The following is an 18,294-nucleotide window of genomic DNA, read 5'->3' on the forward strand; positions in this document are numbered from 1 at the left end:
CACAAGACAGTATTTTTTGACAGTTCAAATGACAAATTACTTCGAGGTCACTGGCATAACTCTGATACACCTTTTTTACTTGATTGGACAAAGTTCCCTTACAGTTTGAAATTCTGTATAGTCTGTTTCTATATTTCATTAGTTTTGCTGTGGTTTTCCTTTAGTCCAGATAAAAACCATTCCGGTGACTCCTACCACTGATACGGATGATAAATCAATGCATTTTTGAATACCGTATTCAAATGAATGCTGAATGAGTTTCTGTTCTGTGGTACACGTGCTAATTTTATCCAGTTATTGAGCAGATCTTATTTCTTGCACAACAGTGTCTAATACTTTTCTTTTCCCCAGCTCAAAGGTATAATTCAGTTCAAGAAAATGTGTGTTCGTTGTTGGGGAGCAAATAGGAATTTAGTGCTGGCACATAATGATGCCTTGTGCGGATGATGAATAAAACCATGACAAGCCTATTGAAAACTCCTGTGGTGGCTGATGCTGGAATGGAACACAGCCCCTGCCTTCTCTCGTGCAGTGACATGCTCCTTGCTTCAGGAGGCGGCAGTGATGCAGCCATGTGGAGGTAAAGCAGTGTTCTGAAGTTCAGTGCAATCTCATGAGATGTCGCTATCCATAAAGCTAGCCATCTCTTAAAAGACACGATGGGGTTCATTACCATAGCAACTACTTTAGTTCTGCTGCACTCCTCTGTCTTAAAATCAGTGAAGGACACCTTTGGAGCTGTGCTTTGGCACAGTTGCTATTCAACCTCAGGCTCTGGCTGTGGTTGCTGCAGGGGGTCCAGCCCTACATATGCCTGAGTGGCACCTTTCCATTGTCCACACTGCCTCCCACCCGTCAGACCTGTGCCCCTGAAGCATGGTGGGTGCTGCGAGAAGCAGCCCTGTGCAAGTGCCCATCTCCCACATAAAGGTAACACTTGCCAAGTATCCATGTGATGTGCCTGTCCCCTCTCCCTCAGCAGCAGTGAACGTTGTCCATCTCACCAGTGGTCAAGGGGAGATGTTTAACTTTGGACACACTACTAGGACCTGTGAGCTTTAGCTGGGCAAGAGTGACGCCTGCCTTCTGGCAGTGGCAGGGTACGGTACAGTCAGAGCAGTGCTGTGATCACACACAAAAACCCCGGTGCTGGATTAGACCTCTTGATAGTATCTGAAGGCATAGGAGGAAATGTACCTTTCTGAGGAAGTGGCTCGGTGTGTTAGATGTATTTAACCTAGGCTTCTCTCCATTTTGATCTGGGGAAGAATCTGTTCCCACTTTTCTAAATGTCTTCTCTCCTTGCGTCCCCCTCCCTCCATCCCCCTCCCAAACTATAAAGCTTTGGGAGAGTGTTGATGTTTATACATTTTACACCTAAGTATAAGGACATGAAACTATATATATTAATCATATTTAAGCAACTGCAAATCAGTGTCTGCTGTTTAAAGCCAACAGAACAGTGTTTTAAGTTCAGTAAGTATTGTATAGATATATCTTAAGTTCAATTGATGACAATTGTGCATAAAATGTTACTGATGCTGTAAATTATTTTTAATAAAGAAAATTGTATCACATTTCTTGTATGTTACTATCTGTTTTGAATTCATAGTATGGAATACACTTAAAATGGTGTGAAAGGGTGGGGTGGGTAAGGAAAGGGGTATAATTGTGTTGTGTTTTCTCCTTGAGGAGTGTCTTATGGGCTTCCAAAGTATGTTTAGTTGCTGTAGAAAGATGTTTCCTGCTAGCTGAGCCCCAGGTACCAGTCTATTATAACTACAAGTGCTTTTTTGATTAACCTATTTTTTTTTCTTCAGGAAAATGTCTACTTTAAATTAGACTCTAGACGAGATCCTGTATTAAAGCCAGCTGCTGAACAGGATTGTGGTTATGGCAAGTAGAGCTCACAGCTATGACAAGACCTTTGCAAGAGATCTGGGCACCACCTCTGAAGACTCACTTTTAGCACGTGAGATGCTAAATGTTTCAAGTCTCATCTTTCTTACAGGTAACGGTGAGAAGCCAAAGCCCAGCCTCAGTCCTGTGTGTTGCCTCAGGAGGGCAGTGAGCTTCCCACCAGAACACCGGGCAGGCAGGAGAAGCACGGAAGCCTGTAGGTATGGAATCTTGGCACTACTGCCTGGGTGGAAACTAAGGCAAGCCTAGCGAGGTACCAGCCTGCCACATGCACTTGCAGTTTGTTTATAGGCAGAATGAGTGTATTCAGTTTGTTCAGTAATCTGCTGTGTATCAAGTGCCAGGCACAGCAAGAATGCTTTCCTGCTCTGCCCCTTTTGTTCCAGGAAGCTAAACCATCAGGCAGCCTCGGGAACGGAGAGAAGGAGCCCTTAGTATTTACTGGAACTCTTTTATTCTTGAGAAACACTTGTGTGATTTCTGGGGGGTGAGGGCAGAGTGATGTAGGTAAATGTATTAGTTGGTCAGTCACCTTTAGTAATGTGCTGTGGCACTGGGAACAAACATCCAAGGAACTTTATTTGGTGCTTGGGGAAATAGTTTCCCTTTTCTAAATTCCCTATTGGATTAAAATAATGTTTTTGTATCCTTAATATTACAAGTATTGCTGAAATTTTGGGACAGAGGATTCTTGGTTTACTTAAAACCAAGATTTTTTCCCTTTTTATTTTAACTTCAGTATCTTTTTTTCCTGATGCTCAGTCTGTCACAGCGGGATCTTGATTATTGCAGAAGAGTTCTGAAATATGTAATAATTAAAGAAAAGCAGAGATTTATATATCTATCTTGACAGTTAATATAGAGCGTGGGGTTTGTAGTTTTAGATAGTGAAATGTAAAATTCCCTAGGAGGGGGCCGGTGTTCCCGGTGCGGACTGTGGTACAGTCTAAAGGCCATCCTGAGAACCGGGCCTGGGGTTTGGTCAGAACATGGGTAAAGGGTTTGATCCGCTGCGCTGATACAGGGGTTCGAACAGGATAATCGCTGCAGCGCTGCTGCTCCTGCCCTCTCCCGCTGGCTGGAACCGAACCGCTACGCACGGCGGCGGCTTCCTCCGCCGCTCCCGCCACCGCGCCGCCCCTTCCCGCAGGGCCCGGGCCAGGCCCGGCGGTGCCGGCAGGGGGAGGCCGCGGGGGCAGCCGCTGTCCCGCCGGGCCGGGGCCGTGGGCCCGCTCGCCTGAGGCGGCTCAGCCGAGAGGGGCGCTGCGGGCGGCGGGGCCGCGGCAGCGCTCGGGGCTCCCCGGCAGGACAAAGGTTGGGGCAGCTCCCGCACGGTCCAAGGGTCGCTGCCTGGGGCCGGGGCTCGGCGCTCCCAGCACCCGGGCGGGCGCCGGAGCGGGAGCAGGAGAGCCCGAGCGAGCGTGTGCGGGTTCGTTCTGCAGGCCGCGACCGCGCAGAAGGAGTCCGTCTGCCGTAAGAGATGCTGAATTGTGCCTTGTCTTTTGCAGATGCAAATCCAGGAGTTCCAGGGCAGGGATTCGGCAGCTCTGGTTGTTGGGAAATCATCCCTGGCTCGCAGCGTGCCAGGTCAGGCTGCTACTGGAAATTAGCTGATAAAAACGCTCCTAGTTAATAAGCTCCTCACATCTCCCTGTTCTGAACAGATTGAATGCATTGCTCTGGAAGTCTGTCGTGTGAGGGGCTGCAGAGTAAGCAGCTGGCAAGAAACTGCAATAAAGAAACCCAGCCTGGCTTAGTGGATTTTCTTTGCTTGATTAATAAATGCAGGAAACTCTTTTCCCATCCCTGAATGGGATGGGAATTACCACTTTGTTGTGGTAATTGCTGCTTCTGGTGTTGGAATAAAGGTAAGATCATCCAGCTTCTCTTTATCTTCTAGAGACACGATGTCTTCTGGAAACGACTGTCACCGCCAGACATTGACCAAACCAGCCCTTGGTGAAGGAGAAGTAACTGCGCTGGTGGACAGGGTGTTTGGGTTGAAGGTGTCTTGGGTCAGGCCGCTCCCCAGCTACGACGATCAGAACTTCCACGTGCGTGTCTCAAGAAGTGAAGGTGCTGATGAAGGTGCTGATGAATATGTCCTCAAAATCACCAACTCGGAGGACAGCCAGGAGCCCGACCTCATTGAAGTGCAGACCCAGGCCATGATGTTTCTCAGCGCCAAAGGCTTTCCATCAGCTACTCCTTATCTTACAAAAGATGGTAACATCATGTCTCTGGAGTCAGGTGAGCAATTATGAGCACCTTTATTGCCCTACTATCTCCCTTAGCTTGGCAGTGGCTTGCTGTATGTCCAGCCATGCGTGTACTAAAGTAAAACTCCGGGCTTATTTTTAAATATTAAGGGATATGTACCAGGTGACCTGTATGTTCAGCCATAGCAGTCCAAACTTACAATGCCAGAAGGAAAGCAACTTGAAGAGAGTAACAATTAATTATGAAAACACTTAGGAAACAATCTCAGTATAATGAATTGGAGAAAACATTGATCTGACCTGTCCGAGCACAAGAAAAGGAAAAAAGCCTCACTGACTAAGTGATATTACAAGTCATTTGCCCATAGGATGGGGTAAAATACAGTTCCAGCCCGTCTGTGGGGAAAAAACATTGTTTTAACAGCGCTCGGAAGAAAGATCCCATTGACATTCTGCTTCTACTTTGACTGTAACTTCCCTACAAAAGCCGGGAGTCCCGAGGCTCCCTGTTCTGCTGCAAAGTGTGTAAGAGGGGGCCTGTGGCACTGGAGGGAACCTGCTGTATGCAGAGTCAATCCCAAGCACAAGGACTCCAAGTTCAGCCCAGATGCAAGTGTGTTAAGGTCTGCACATCATCCTACAGCATTCTGGTAAATCAGATCTTTGAATGATACCTCTTATCAGCTATCCATGATGACTTCTGCACTGGGATAAACCCTTTTTGCCTCTTGCATTAACCAATATGTGTATATCAAAGTGACTGTCAGTGTCTCTCTTTGCTTGTTAGATGGTGGCCCTGGGAACAAGAAGTACCTGGTCAGGCTGCTGACTTACCTGCCAGGCACGCCGGTAGCAAAGGTTGCCACAACCCCTCAGGTGTTCTATGAGATTGGTAAGCTTGCTGCCAGCCTGGATACAGCTCTCGCAGAGGTGGGTTGTCATTGCTGCAACCTCACAAACCTCTTGCTCAATTAACTTCTCATCTCTATTCTTCTTGAGCTCGCTGTCTGCTTCCCTCGCCTGCAAAAGTCAAGTTGGTGAATGCAGGTGTCAGTTTAACTCACCTTTCGGGTGCCAGCCTCCAAGCTAAAAGCACTTCCCCAAGTAACATGACCAGCTGGTGCTTACGACAGGGTATTGGTGCTCTTCTTACAATGCAGTTTTGTATTGTGAACAGGGCGAGAAGGGTTTCTTTTTACTTCTGCAAACCTCACCTGTTTGGTGTTGCAAACCTGGCAAATAAGGAGATCGAACCCTGGGGTTCTCAAACTAGAAGCTTATTTTAAAGCATTTCTGTTTAGTGCACATCGGGCATAGCTGCCTGGTCTGTTATTCTGAATTCACTTTGGCTTGCTGTCTTTCTCCTGGTCAGTAGAACTGTGACCATATAACACTGGGAGCAGTTGGTTCCTTCTCTCCAAGTGCCAGGGAACAGAGATTTGTGACACTTATCTCATTTGCACCGCTCCCAGTCAAATAATCTTAATGCAAAGTGAGTTCTTTCTTTACTCTGTAATTATACATGATAATAAGCTGATAAATCAGCCAGTAATTGTTTGATACATAAAAGAACTCTTTCATTATTTATTGCCTTTCATTAACCTTTCCTTCTCATGTTCTGGCTGCCAGCTCCAGACAATTATGAAATGTGAACTGCCAGCTTTACTAACCACACTCTTAAATTACAAGAGCAATTTCCAGTTGGGAAGGATAATTTATGTTGCTTCTGTTGCTCTGGTCATGCTCTTATAATGCGATTAAAACAATTCATATAGACCAGATAGTCTCAAAAGATGCCTGTGACTTGTCCTGCTAAGGAGGAAATAGTTGATGAGAAAGCAAAGTTTGATGGAAAAGGCTCTTGAGGCCCTTAACAAATGGATTATCACCTCCCAAGGTTTGTCATTTGAAAGAAAGAAAACTCCCAATCATCACTGTCAAAACTTCACAATATCATTGACACTAAAATAACACCTCAGGCGTTAAGTTTCCTGATGACAGCTCAGAAAATACGGCCTGTCTTTTCTAGCCAGATAATTCACTTTGCCAGCTCGCTGGTGCAGCCATGGGCCATGCTTTGTTTTGTGCACAGAACAGTGCTCCACCTCTTTCTCTGCTCATGTCTCCTTTTGCTTGGATGTGCCTCATAGCCTCTAAATGGAAAGAAGTTTGTGCCTGTGAAGTGACTGCCTGTGGCTTTACAGTAACAAGGGCTCGTGACTCTCTCTTACCCTTCACACCACTGGTAACCCCCATGGAGCCTGCTGGAATGTCTGATTTGTGCTGGGAAGACCGCAGTGGTTGCTACCAGTGTGATGCTGCGTACAGCTTTAGAGATCCTATGCTGTGATTTTTGATTAATGCTTGATCACGTTCCTTACTTTTTCATACACAGTTCCAGTTTTGACTATCATTTAGCTATCTTAAAGAGCCTTAATTACAAGCACAGGTTTCTTTATAGGAGGAAGCCAGCTACTCTTGTGTTTTGGTTTTTATTTGCCCTATGCACTGGTAGAATCTGGCTCAGAAGCTGCCTTACCAAGCATTAGAGGATTCAAGAATAAGCATAGTATGTATGCAGTGGGAGAGAGGGGTTTCCTCCCTGAACGTCACCTTCTGAACCACCTTTTTCCTTGCTAGTGAGAAAGAGGTTAAAGACCTCATTTGTTTACAATACTTACGCTGCCTGGGTGCACAAAGGGAGATAAAGCTCTGTCCAGCATCTCCATAAAGCACCCCTGTCCTCAGCATTTCTTCATGTTGATCTTCAAGCTGATCCTGAGGCTTGTTCTTAGAAGCTGTCAGGTTTAAATGCATGCACAGCATGCCTGTTCCCTGCAGGCTGCGTGGTCCAGGCTCTGCCAGTGTGGGACCCTGGCCTTGGCAAAGCCTTGCAGTCGCTACGTAATGTCGTGCTACAGAAAGTCAGTATCATCAGCGTTAAATTAGTGATGAATGGCTTAGACAATCTTTGTACCTAAAAAATGGGAGAAAACGCATTTGGGTTGTATGTAGATATTACGATGCTTCCCTTAATCCTTTTTCAGGTTATTCTTTTACTTGTAGATATGAAGCAATGGTCAAAGTCATGCTGCTTTTCAGTGGGTCTCATTAGGAACCTGTTAAAAGTTAATAGGGGGTTTGAATCGAGACCTTCGATCATAAACACAAGATTTTTACTTATGGCCTATTTTATCTTGTGCTTTTTCCATAGAAATTCCATCATCCATCAGTAAAAAGTCTGCATCGAGGTCAGTTCATCTGGAACCTGGCGAACGTTCCTCTGCTGGATCAGTACATTTATGCCTTGGGCCAGAACAAATACCGTGAAGTTGTGGAACAAGTCATTGAGCAGTTCAAAGGGAAAGTGATACCCAAGCTAAGCAGTTTTCGAGCCTGTGAGTACTTTATTCTCGTTGTAGCTATGTTGAACCAAGACACTGAAATTTCTTACAGGCATTTGCATCTGTGGAGAAGAAAAAGCAAAAGCATCCTTTATCCCTAGCTGGACATGTGCAGATATTGTGCAGAGCAAACACAGCACAGGATCAGCAGGGAGGAATGTGTTGTCCACGGGCAGGTTCAGTTCTTGATCTTTCTGATGAGTTTGCTTCCAGTTAAATTGGTGATTTTCATGCTGTTATATCAGCTTAATGAGAATGTCTGGAAGGCATTCCTTCCAGAGGGGCTAAAATAACCATTTAATCATATTTTTGGCATTCAACTCACATTGATGTTGATGATGATTTGACAGTTTGGTAATGTGAAAACTGCCGTTCTGTGTTTGGAACACACGTAGCCTGGCACAGGTAGTACTAGACCAGAAGCAGCTCTTGTCACGTTCCCTTCCTCACTTGCTGTCTCGTCACCTGATAATGGAATGAGGTGCCCAGGAAGCAGTAAGGGTGCTGGAGGAGACTGGAGTCAGCGTTGTCACAACCTCAGTGTCGTGGCTGAAGTGTTAGTCTGAACCTCTACGTGTCTTTTCAAAGCTGTTTCACTGAGAAATAGGGGGCGGAGGGGGATTAGATACTGCTGTTTAATAATTATTAAATATGGTTTCTGTTTCTCCCGTGTTTAGGTATCAATCACGGAGATCTTAATGACCACAACATTCTAGTGGAGCCCAGTTCTGCTTCCCTGGAGCATCCTCCTCAGTACAGGGTGTCGGGCATCCTGGATTTCAGCGACATGAGTTACGGGTATTACGTGTTCGAAGTGGCCATAGCGATCATGTACATGATGATCGAGAGCTCGGACCCTCTGCGCGTCGGGGGGCACGTCCTGGCGGGCTGCGAGAGCGTCCTGCCGCTCACTGCGGCGGAGCGCGGCGCCCTCTTCCTGCTAGTGAGCGGGAGGTTCGCGCAGTCCCTTGTCATAGCCGCGCACACGGCCCTGCTGTACCCCGACAACACGGAGTACCTCATGATCACAGCCAAAACCGGCTGGCGGCTCCTCCGCAGCATGTTCGAGGTGGGACAAGAAGCTGTAGAGAAGACGTGGTTTGAGACCGCCGCAGCGTACGGGCCCCGCGGCCCGGCCGAGCCGAGCGGCGGCAGCGCGGGTCACCGCTGAGTCCCGGCGCGGCGGCACCCGGCTCTTGCAATAAAGGCGGCGCTGCTGGCGCCGGAGCGGTTCCCGCGCTCGCTGTGTTCCCGCGCTCGCTCTGTCCCGCACCGCCCTCCCGCCAGGGGGCGCTATGGCGGCGGCAGCGTACGGGCACTCACGCCAGCCCCGCCCAGGGGCGGGTGAGGGAAGGGCACGTCCCTGCCCCGGCGCACGGCGCAGGCGCGGCGGCCATTTCCGACGCAGCGCTGCGGCCGGTGCCCCGTTCCTGCGGCCGCCCCGGACTCGCCTGACCCGCGCGGCCGAGCGGCCCGCCCCGGCCCGCCGCGAGTGAGTGCGGGAGGGAGGGCGGCCGGGAGGGAGGGCAGGGCGGGCGGGGCGCGCCGCTGCGGCCGCGGGAGGCGGCGGGGCTGGCGGCGCGGCTGGCGGCGCGGCGGGGATGACTGTGCACTGCGGGCGGGGTGCCGCTGACGCGCGCGGTGCTCTCTTGCAGGCCCGCGACCCCGGCGCCCGCAGCGCGGCTCCGGCACGATGGTGAGTGGCAGCCGCGGCCGGGCTCCCCTCCCCGGGGCTTGGCTGGGCCACGCCGAGTCACGGCTCGGCCTGGGGCGGGGCGGGGGGCGGCGGTTCCTCGGTGCGGGGCCTGGGCGGAGGCAGCCGGTGGCGCGGTGGGGGGCGCGGCGCGGAGCACCGGTAACCGGGGGTGCTGGTTTCTGGGGGGAGAACGCTGATATTTAACGAGCTGTTGCTTTTTGCAGTCTCGAAGATATGACTCCAGAACCACCATATTTTCTCCTGAAGGTATTCTGTAACCCTGCGCTTTCAAGTGAACGCTGAGTGTTCTGTCCAGCCTCTCAAAGCTAAATAACTGCTTGTACAACGCTTGGTTGTAGCCTGTTTCCAGCTACATGTGGGTTATGAAATCACATTTACCTGCTAGAAGGAAGGAAACTGAGGGTGTAAAGCAGCAGCCCCCCTGACTTGCTCTAATTCAGACAGTAGCAGCACTGTGCCCCACCAGTGGGTGATGCCACCTGCCCCGCTTTTGGGGTAACTTGAGCAATCTTCACCATCCATCTTTTGTTGGACTGTGATGGAGTTTGTTGCTGCACCCCCCAGAACACACAATGTGCTGCCGGTGTGATCACACCTCTCCTTGTACTCTTACACGTGCTGAAACAAGTACTTACAGCCCGTACTTTCCTATTTCTTAGATGGGATGGACTTGAAAAGTCTTGTGTCAGATATTTCCATTACTGACAATCCAATTTGGCTCTACTGCAGCAGAGTTCTGATTTCACATTAGTGATGCCCTAACTCTTACCACATCTGTGGGTTTTCTTTCTCTGACTTCTTCCTCATTTACAATCAATTAAGTCATTATTAACTGCTAATGGAGGGGAGAAGACAGACCAGGTTGTACCATGAGCATTTGTCAGACTCTCGCAAACTGAAGTCGCTTTGCGTACTTGGTCTTGTTCAGTGTTACTTTTGGTGTCACTTATTGAAATCCTTTCCTAGGTCGCTTGTACCAGGTTGAGTATGCAATGGAAGCCATTGGACATGCAGGCACTTGCTTGGGAATTCTGGCAAACGATGGCGTTCTGCTGGCAGCAGAGAGACGCAACATTCACAAGCTTCTTGATGAAGTGTTCTTCTCTGAGAAAATATATAAGCTGAACGAGTAAGTTGAAATGATGGTGGGCTGTGCAGTGACATTACCGGTAACAGAGCACTGCTGGTGCTCGGCTCTTTTAGCATTGACCCTGGCTTTGGTTTATTTGGAGTGTTAGTGTTCTTTTGGTGCAGTGTGTCAGGCAGGTATGACTCTCTTGTCGTTGTTTGCTTCGGTAGTTCTTCTAAAATAGAAGTGTTTCCTTCAGTTTTTTAACCCCTAGGAGAATGTTCCAGGTGGAAAAGCCTGTTTGTTGTTACCCCATGCCAGGTAATGTTATCATAGCAGTGAAGAAAATTGGGAACTGTCAGTTTGACAAAATACCATTGGGGGGTGGGGAATGAATAAAGCATGCACACCAAAATCACCGAGCTGTTTCAGTTCAGCATCCTCTAAGACTTTGTTTTCTCTTTTGTGATTCAAAGAGAACAAGGTAACTAGGTTAAACATGCTGTAGCTTTCTTTGCCATAATTGTAGCAGAGATGATGCGTCTCCCTGTTATGACTTCCATTTTAGCTCTCTGGAAGTGAAATTTGCAGTGTCAGAGTGAAGGGTGTTAGGGATTATGCTCTCCTGTAAGGGAGGTGGAGCTCCATCCTCGCTGGAAGGTGCACATGAAACACAAAGAGCTTTTCATCCTGTCAGTCTCCCATTCTGTGTTGATCTTGGAAGCAGCTAGAACTGTGGGAAGTACTGAATTCTCAAGGAGGGGCACACTGGAATAGTCCCCGAGGCTGGCCCTGCCATCTTCTGGAAAAAGAACTTGGAAAAAATAACCTGGATTACTTTGCTTGCATCCTTTCTGCATAGTGAATTTCAAGATTGGGCAAAAGGGATCTTAAGAGCTAATGAAACAAGGATGTGAAGTGCTTATTTTCCTTAAGATCAAATGAAGATCACCAAGCTTCAGCTGCACAAACACCCTGTGTCAGCCAGCACCCTCTGCTGAAGGCCTGTCCCATCTCTATGGCTCCCTTGACATTGCAGAGTGCTGAGTCAGGTGCCTCCTGACAGGCACTCGTGTGTGGCTAATGGCTCTTGTAAACATACTTGGGATTTAACCACCTTTGGCATGAGCCCCTTCTCACAACTCCATGTCTAACATACTGACTCGCTTGATTTTTGCTGCCCACCTCTGCTCTTCTGAAGTGGTTACGTGATATTTCTGGTGTACCCTAAAGGCAGCAGTTGACGAACGTGTTTTCTGTGGCAGTTCTGTAGTTTTGATCAGAGGAGCCCACCAGAAGGTGTTCTGCTTGAACCGCTGTATGATGATGTGAGCAATCTTTGCTGCAGATTGACAGGAAGTCAGTTAATTTATATGCTTTTATTGCAGGGATATGGCTTGCAGCGTTGCCGGAATCACTTCGGATGCCAATGTTCTAACAAATGAACTGAGACTGATTGCTCAGAGGTAGGTCTGCTGACATTTAACATGGTTTTACCTCCCTGCACTGCCGGATACTCTGTTTATGTATTAAATCAGAATGAACATGCATTTAGTAGAGCAGAATTAGATCGTTTGCAACAGCTAGATCAAAGAGGCTCTAACTTTGGAACTTGTTTCTTGTTACATGCCATACTGGGTACTGTCAGCAAAACAAGCTTTGAAAACTGACTTTTTCTCTTTCATGTTAGGTACTTGTTGCAGTATCAAGAGCCCATTCCTTGTGAACAACTGGTCACAGCCCTGTGTGATATCAAGCAGGCTTACACACAGTTTGGAGGTGAAGTCTGATGAACCGTTGTGCTTTTAAATGTCTATGGAATGTTTCTCTTAGATGATTTGAAGCATCTGAGTCTCAGGGCAGTCCTACCAAATCCTTCTGTGACTAGTTATACCAAGAAAAACAATAGCCAGATTTCGGAGGGGTGTGGGTTACTGTTTCACTGCTGAAGGTGCCACTTTTTAGTGAGTGAGAAATGATGGCTGGGATTCCGGCCCGCTGCACAGGGTGCTTTGAGTGCTCTTGGATTTGGTGAGTGCCTTCAAAAGACTGCAGAGGATTGTTTGCTATGTAACCCTTAAGCGTTTTGGGCCTATCCAGCACAATGAATCACAAATAAGACTAGATGTAGGGGTAGCAGTAGTGTAACGCTTAAAAAAATACCATTTCTGTGAATCAAGCAACATGTTAGGAAATTATGTCCTAAGCAGAGTTCCCTGATATGTGAACTGGTGATTCTGGTATTTTTCATATATGTAGCGTGAAAGAATGACCTTTTTATCTGTCTGACTTTTGACACTGTTAAGTTATACGCTTTAGTTGCTAAACTGCATGCTTTAAATATTAAGGTTTGATTTAAAGTCCTGGGATGATAAATTACGATTTGTGGAAGCAGAAATGAGCTGCTCTTAGGGGTAAACGAGATAAATCTCGGCTGCCCACCCCCAGCCCATGACTTAGAAGGACACGCTGGCGCCCTTATCTCGAGCAGCAGAAGTGCAGAACACTCTGTTAAATCCTAGTTCACAGGAATAGATTTGAAAAAGACATCCAAGAAAATAATTGTTACTCGTGACCAATCTGGTGCCTAAATTTAGACTGCTAACAGCCTTCTTTCCAACAGGAAAACGTCCTTTTGGTGTTTCATTGCTGTATATTGGCTGGGATAAGCATTATGGATTTCAACTGTATCAAAGTGATCCTAGTGGAAATTATGGCGGGTGGAAAGCTACGTGCATTGGGAATAACAGTGCTGTAAGTTCTGTTCTGGGTTTTTTGGTTTTCCTCTCAAAAAATCAAGCAAAAAGTAAATTGCAGTCTGCTAATTAAATTGAGCTGCTGATAACTAACACGGAGCAGAAGCAGATAACTGTAGAAATGCTCATGTATTGATACTATCTGATAGAAAGTCACCATTGATCACTTAAAAATACTGTTCTGATTTCTGTGACATTTATAGGCAGCTGTGTCAATGCTGAAGCAAGACTACAAAGAAGGAGAGATGACCTTAAAGACTGCACTTGCATTAGCCATTAAGGTTCTAAACAAAACCATGGATGTTAGCAAACTCTCCGCAGAGAAAGGTAAGTAGTTTGCTAATATGGGCTAACACCATTTGCTTAAAAACAGAAAACACAGTGAACACATTGACACCTGATGTGCTTTATTGGATTCTTTAGTTGTCATGTGAAAAATGCTTTTAGGAGATGCAGCAGCTCTCAGCCTTGCCCTGGCCTGCCACTCAGGCTGCTTTGTAGAGGCAGGAGAAGAACCTTCCGCTTCACTGTCAGTTGTAACCACAAATCTTACCCTCCTGATGATCGCTCTGTCTGAAGGACAAAATTTAACGCCACTGTCTGTTCCATATGTTTCAGTTGAAATTGCAACACTGACAAGAGAGAACGGAAAGACATTAATAAGGGTTCTGAAGCAAAAGGAGGTGGAACAGTTGATAAAACAACATGAGGAGGAGGAAGCAAAAGCTGAACGTGAAAAGAAGGAAAAAGAACAAAAAGAGAAGGAGAAATAGAATATGAAATGAAGTGTTCTGTAGATAATAAAGGACCTGCTTCAGTAAAAGATATTCTGTATTGCTGCTGGTAGAAGCCTACAAATACGCTGTAGAGGGCCCAGAATTGCTTTTGGTGAACCAGGTCCTTAATCATCATTCGGATAATTCGTTTAATGCTCCTTACATTGACCAGTAATTGCTTTAATTCTTGGAACACTCTATTTCTTTCATCTTCTATTTTTTATTGTGGAATAAAATTTAAGAAGAATAGTGATGGGTGTCTTTATTTCCGCAGTGATGCCTGGCATATGCACAATCTTCAGGGTTTTAATAACTTTAAACCATTAAACCAAGGTATATACTAGTAGGTAGTTGGTAAAGAACTAATATGGTGTTAGAATTGTTAGAATTTTGTGTGTACGTGTGGGTTTTCCTTTTAAAAGTAGTGAAAAGGGCACCTAAGTTTGAAAAAACACTTCACAAATACAGAATTAAAGTGTGCTGGCATGCCAAGCTTTCATTTTGGCCCGTTTTGTTTTACAACAGGCTATGTCAAACTGATGGTCTTGCAAAGCAGACGTGTTTGAAACATGCCCTGTAGCAAATGTGTTGGGTTTCTCACTGGCTTTCATGAGTGCATGTGTTTGCTAAGAAATTACTCATATAACACTAGGTATATTCAGACACACTAGCCAGACATTTTACAAAGGCCACGTGAAAATGTGAAGTTATCTTGTCGAAATACAATAGGTAAATAACATAGTGCATGATTTTAGACCATGTTGACTGTTTTAAATTTTATCCTGAAAGGAAATTGTGTTGTATATTTAGTTTAGTGTTGCTTACGCTTCCCCAGAGAACTAGGTTCCCTTCTCTGACATCAACAGTAGAAAACTAACAAGTTAACCACTTGAGAAATCAAAGTATTTGTGTATGAATTTAGAATCATTTTTGTTCTATACTGAATACGAAATAGTGATTTTCAGATTAACAACGATCTCTTCTCGTTCTGAAAAGATAAAAGTTACTGAAAATCATTTTGCTCCCTTTCAGTTATCAAAAGCAAATCGAAAAGCTCACTCAAGTGACATGCTTCAATGAGAGGACTTGCCTGCTGAATTTCAAACTGTGACACTGGTGCCCCAGCCCCGTGCTGCCCCTGGGTTGCCTTTATCGGTAGCTTTTTGTTTTACCCTAAAGGATATCTAGAGTTCACAGGATTTAATAGGACCATTTGAATAAATGGTGTGAGTCCAGACAGTGTTTTACCCATGCCAGACACTTTTGACTGATAAAATGTACTCTGTTAACACGGCCAGAAATTGCCTTTAGTCTCAACAAAACCCGTTTTTGAGCTCATTGCTGTAAGATTCACTGTTGAGAACAGAGGGAAGGAAGTTGACTTGAGGTGTCTGTGCTGCAGCTTGCGTAGAGGGACCGCACTCACTTTGGCAGCCTCTGTCCAGAGCAGGGTGCGGGGTGGCGTGGGTTCTGTGCGGTCTGCAGGACCTGCTGCTTCATTTTCTAAGTCTCAGTGCAAGCCAATTGCTCTAGTCTTTTGTACTGAACTTAAGACGGGAGTTTGACAGAATTCAAATTCTATGGCTAATAAAAGCTTTTCGTTTGTACCTTGTGCAACAGTAGATCTTCCAAATAACAACATAGGAATGATAAGCATATAACAAGCGCTGAACAGTTGCAGACAACATGCAATGGGTAAGATTTAATCTCCATTTTAAAGTGGTGTATTAATACCTCAAGTTCAATTTTTACATAGAAAGCTCAGTGCTCAATCTTATTTTTTGATACCATGAATGCCATATCATCAAAATCATCATCTTTTGCAGATTCCTAGATCACTGATAGTGGTTATACAAGTACCTGGAATATGCCCTAAAAGCAACAATGAAAATGGAGTTTTATCTAACTTCTCAAGGATTACTTGAAACAAAATATGGTAGACTCCAGCATTGAGTCTGGATTCATCAATGTATATAAATCACCCAAAGCAGTTTGTTTAGTATACTAGTAGAAGTAATATTAGATAGCTTAGGATATAGATTTATTATAACATTTTTTCTTAAATGCTTCTGTTTACAACAACGAGGGGATAACAAATATATTTGCATCTTTGTTTAAAGAATTACCAATAGCATTTCATTGCCGATCACTGCTTCGTTTGCTGATAAAAGAGATACTGTAATAATCAAGTGGGGATAAGTTTCTGATCTGTAGTCCATTATTGAAGCATTGTGGTAAGTTGTGTAGTTACACTACATTTTAAAAGACCTATTTATCTAAAGGTTTTGTTTATCCAAAGTAAAAGTACTGTCAAATACTTTGAGTATAATCTTTGAACAATAATTACCTATTTAATTTAAGAAATGCCATTTCTACTGAGTGCCATTAACAGCTGACTGTGAGATGAACCTCTGTACTGCCTTGGAATAGGCAAGTGACTCTAGCTGGCACTTGTAGCCAAGATGTACAGCAAAGTTCTGCTACACTAAATTTAAGTTCTCATTTTTTTCTGCATGTGAACCTAGGACACTAAGCAGATACTGGGGATCTTTTATCGACAGGAGTCTTATGGAGATATTCTTACACTGTTTTTCCTAGAAATAGAGCAGCAGTTGCCTGCAGAGGCCTCTTGTGTTGGTTCTGGCTTTGTGCCTTTACTGGGAGTGGTTTGGGGATATGTAGTAAAGAACAGAAAAATGATCTTCCTGTTCTTTGTATGTTTTTTCTTTTTTGATGCATGTGGTGTTTATGTAGACTTTAGAATATATTACATAAGTATTTCACCTAACTAGCCATTGATGTGGATTAAGTGTTAGTTTAACACCAGAACTTCGTGTGGTGCTGTGGAAGGTGACACATTTTTCACATTAGGTACAAGTACTTAATTGAAACTGTTTGCATAATAGGATGTTAGTAAACTTAAAGATTGGATAGCTTATATCTCATTTGAGTGCATGACAGAGCTTGCTAGGGCAAGTATTCACTAATAGACTGGCCTGATAAACTGTAATGTGTTTTGTTATTCTAAGTAGTTTAAGAGGTAATGGAACTACTGCTTCTCCAGTAATACCTGTGCTGTTTCTTGCATCTATCAGTGCTTAGATAAAGACTTAGCTTGTTTTCTAGATGATTGTATCCTGTTCAAATAAAGTCACATTAACTTCTAAGACTGCTTCTTCTCTGACTTACTATTTTGTGCATAGGCAGAATACTCTTTTAGGTATGCTTCCCTATTCATCCAAATATTTTACTCGTCAGCACTCAAAATAAGATGATAAACCAAGTACTTTTTGCTATATTTGCTGGCTGCTTCTGTTTTGTAATAGATTCCCAAGGCAATTCTATATTCTTTCTGTTCTGAATCTTAAAATTAGGGACAGTGCTTCTCCACTGTGTTGGGAGAATGAATGTATTAATGATTACAAGACAGTCAAATGAAATGGTTTTAGACGCCACAGGACTGTATGTGATACATAGATAACTAACAAGACATCTGAGTCCAAGAAGTTAATGCACTCAGGTACTTCATACATGAGAAATGATGTAGCTTCAGACTAGATGAGGTTCTAGGACATACTTAAATGTCCCATTTTCTTTAAAGAATATTTCCCATTACAGATTTTCTGTAGTAAAAGTTGTCCTCATTTTCAAGTTTTAATTGCAGTTCTTTCTATTACAGTATGAAAACCCACTAAAATAACTTGATCTGAGAGTCCCCTTCATGGGTTACATAACTCCTGGCTTTAATCTGGAGGAAACTCAGCTTCACACACAAAAAATAAATTAGAGTATTCCTGATTTTGCAAAGAGAAGTGAGCAGCTTGCTATTTTTATCTGTGATTAATCTGACATTTGGCTTTCCAGTTCAAGTACTCTTCAGTGCACAGGAAAATCTGCCATCAGCCAATTCACTGCAGATTCTCAGAACATACATTAGTGGGGACCTTCAAATGTCAACTCCTGCTGAGAAGGACCCTTCTCAGGAAAGACAGCAGGCATTACACAGGTAATTGTTTAGGCTTTCACTTACTGACAAATATGAAGCTTAACATGCTGCTGTTACTATTAATGTTTTGCTCCAAGTTCAAAGCAGCAAGAAAAAATGGCTTCTTATTTATAACTACTGTTTTCTATCAATAATAATACAACATAATGCGTGCCAGATGAAGCTACATCAAATATTTAGCAAGATGTTGGGCATGTAACCCAGACAGTTTAATCCTTTTACAGGATTACAGCATCTGTTTTGCCCAGCTAGGACCCAGCTGCAAACAAATTCACAGTTATGTAATAAAACCAGTTTGCTGTGCCCTGCATATTCCAGTGGCAACTATATTTAACGCTGTTAACCAGACATGATGGCTCTAAAATGCATCTACTGCAATGCACATCGGCTGCTAACAGAAGTACAGATTTGTAGGTGATAACCTTAC

At 44.7% G+C, this 18,294-nt stretch overlaps 2 protein-coding genes across 6 annotated transcripts; both read left to right on the forward strand.

Annotated features, from left to right (window-relative positions):
* Nucleotides 1-2,950: 2,950 nt before the first annotated feature.
* On the forward strand, nucleotides 2,951-8,776 carry HYKK (hydroxylysine kinase). Of its 5 annotated transcripts, XM_030496758.1 has the most exons (7): nucleotides 3,129-3,349; nucleotides 3,429-3,507; nucleotides 3,585-3,629; nucleotides 3,821-4,170; nucleotides 4,927-5,069; nucleotides 7,354-7,537; nucleotides 8,221-8,776. In XM_030496758.1, exons 4-7 carry the CDS (start codon nucleotides 3,828-3,830, stop codon nucleotides 8,712-8,714), a joined length of 1,164 nt encoding a protein of 387 aa, XP_030352618.1. In that variant the 5' UTR covers nucleotides 3,129-3,349; nucleotides 3,429-3,507; nucleotides 3,585-3,629; nucleotides 3,821-3,827; the 3' UTR covers nucleotides 8,715-8,776. The 5 variants fall into 5 exon arrangements, with proteins under 5 accessions (XP_030352614.1, XP_030352615.1, XP_030352618.1 ...); XM_030496755.1 differs by having other exon boundaries at nucleotides 3,127-3,234; nucleotides 3,585-4,170; XM_030496756.1 differs by lacking the exon at nucleotides 3,585-3,629.
* Nucleotides 8,777-8,889: 113 nt separating this feature from the next.
* On the forward strand, nucleotides 8,890-14,123 carry PSMA4 (proteasome 20S subunit alpha 4). The gene is made up of 9 exons (XM_030496765.2): nucleotides 8,890-9,035; nucleotides 9,199-9,239; nucleotides 9,464-9,506; nucleotides 10,227-10,389; nucleotides 11,718-11,795; nucleotides 12,020-12,108; nucleotides 12,953-13,083; nucleotides 13,289-13,412; nucleotides 13,704-14,123. The coding sequence occupies exons 2-9, from the start codon at nucleotides 9,237-9,239 to the stop codon at nucleotides 13,856-13,858; spliced, it is 786 nt and encodes a 261-aa protein (XP_030352625.1). The 5' UTR covers nucleotides 8,890-9,035; nucleotides 9,199-9,236; the 3' UTR covers nucleotides 13,859-14,123.
* Nucleotides 14,124-18,294: the final 4,171 nt, after the last annotated feature.

This window comes from Strigops habroptila, chromosome 9 (assembly GCF_004027225.2).
Source record: "Strigops habroptila isolate Jane chromosome 9, bStrHab1.2.pri, whole genome shotgun sequence".
Lineage (NCBI taxonomy): Eukaryota > Metazoa > Chordata > Aves > Psittaciformes > Psittacidae > Strigops > Strigops habroptila.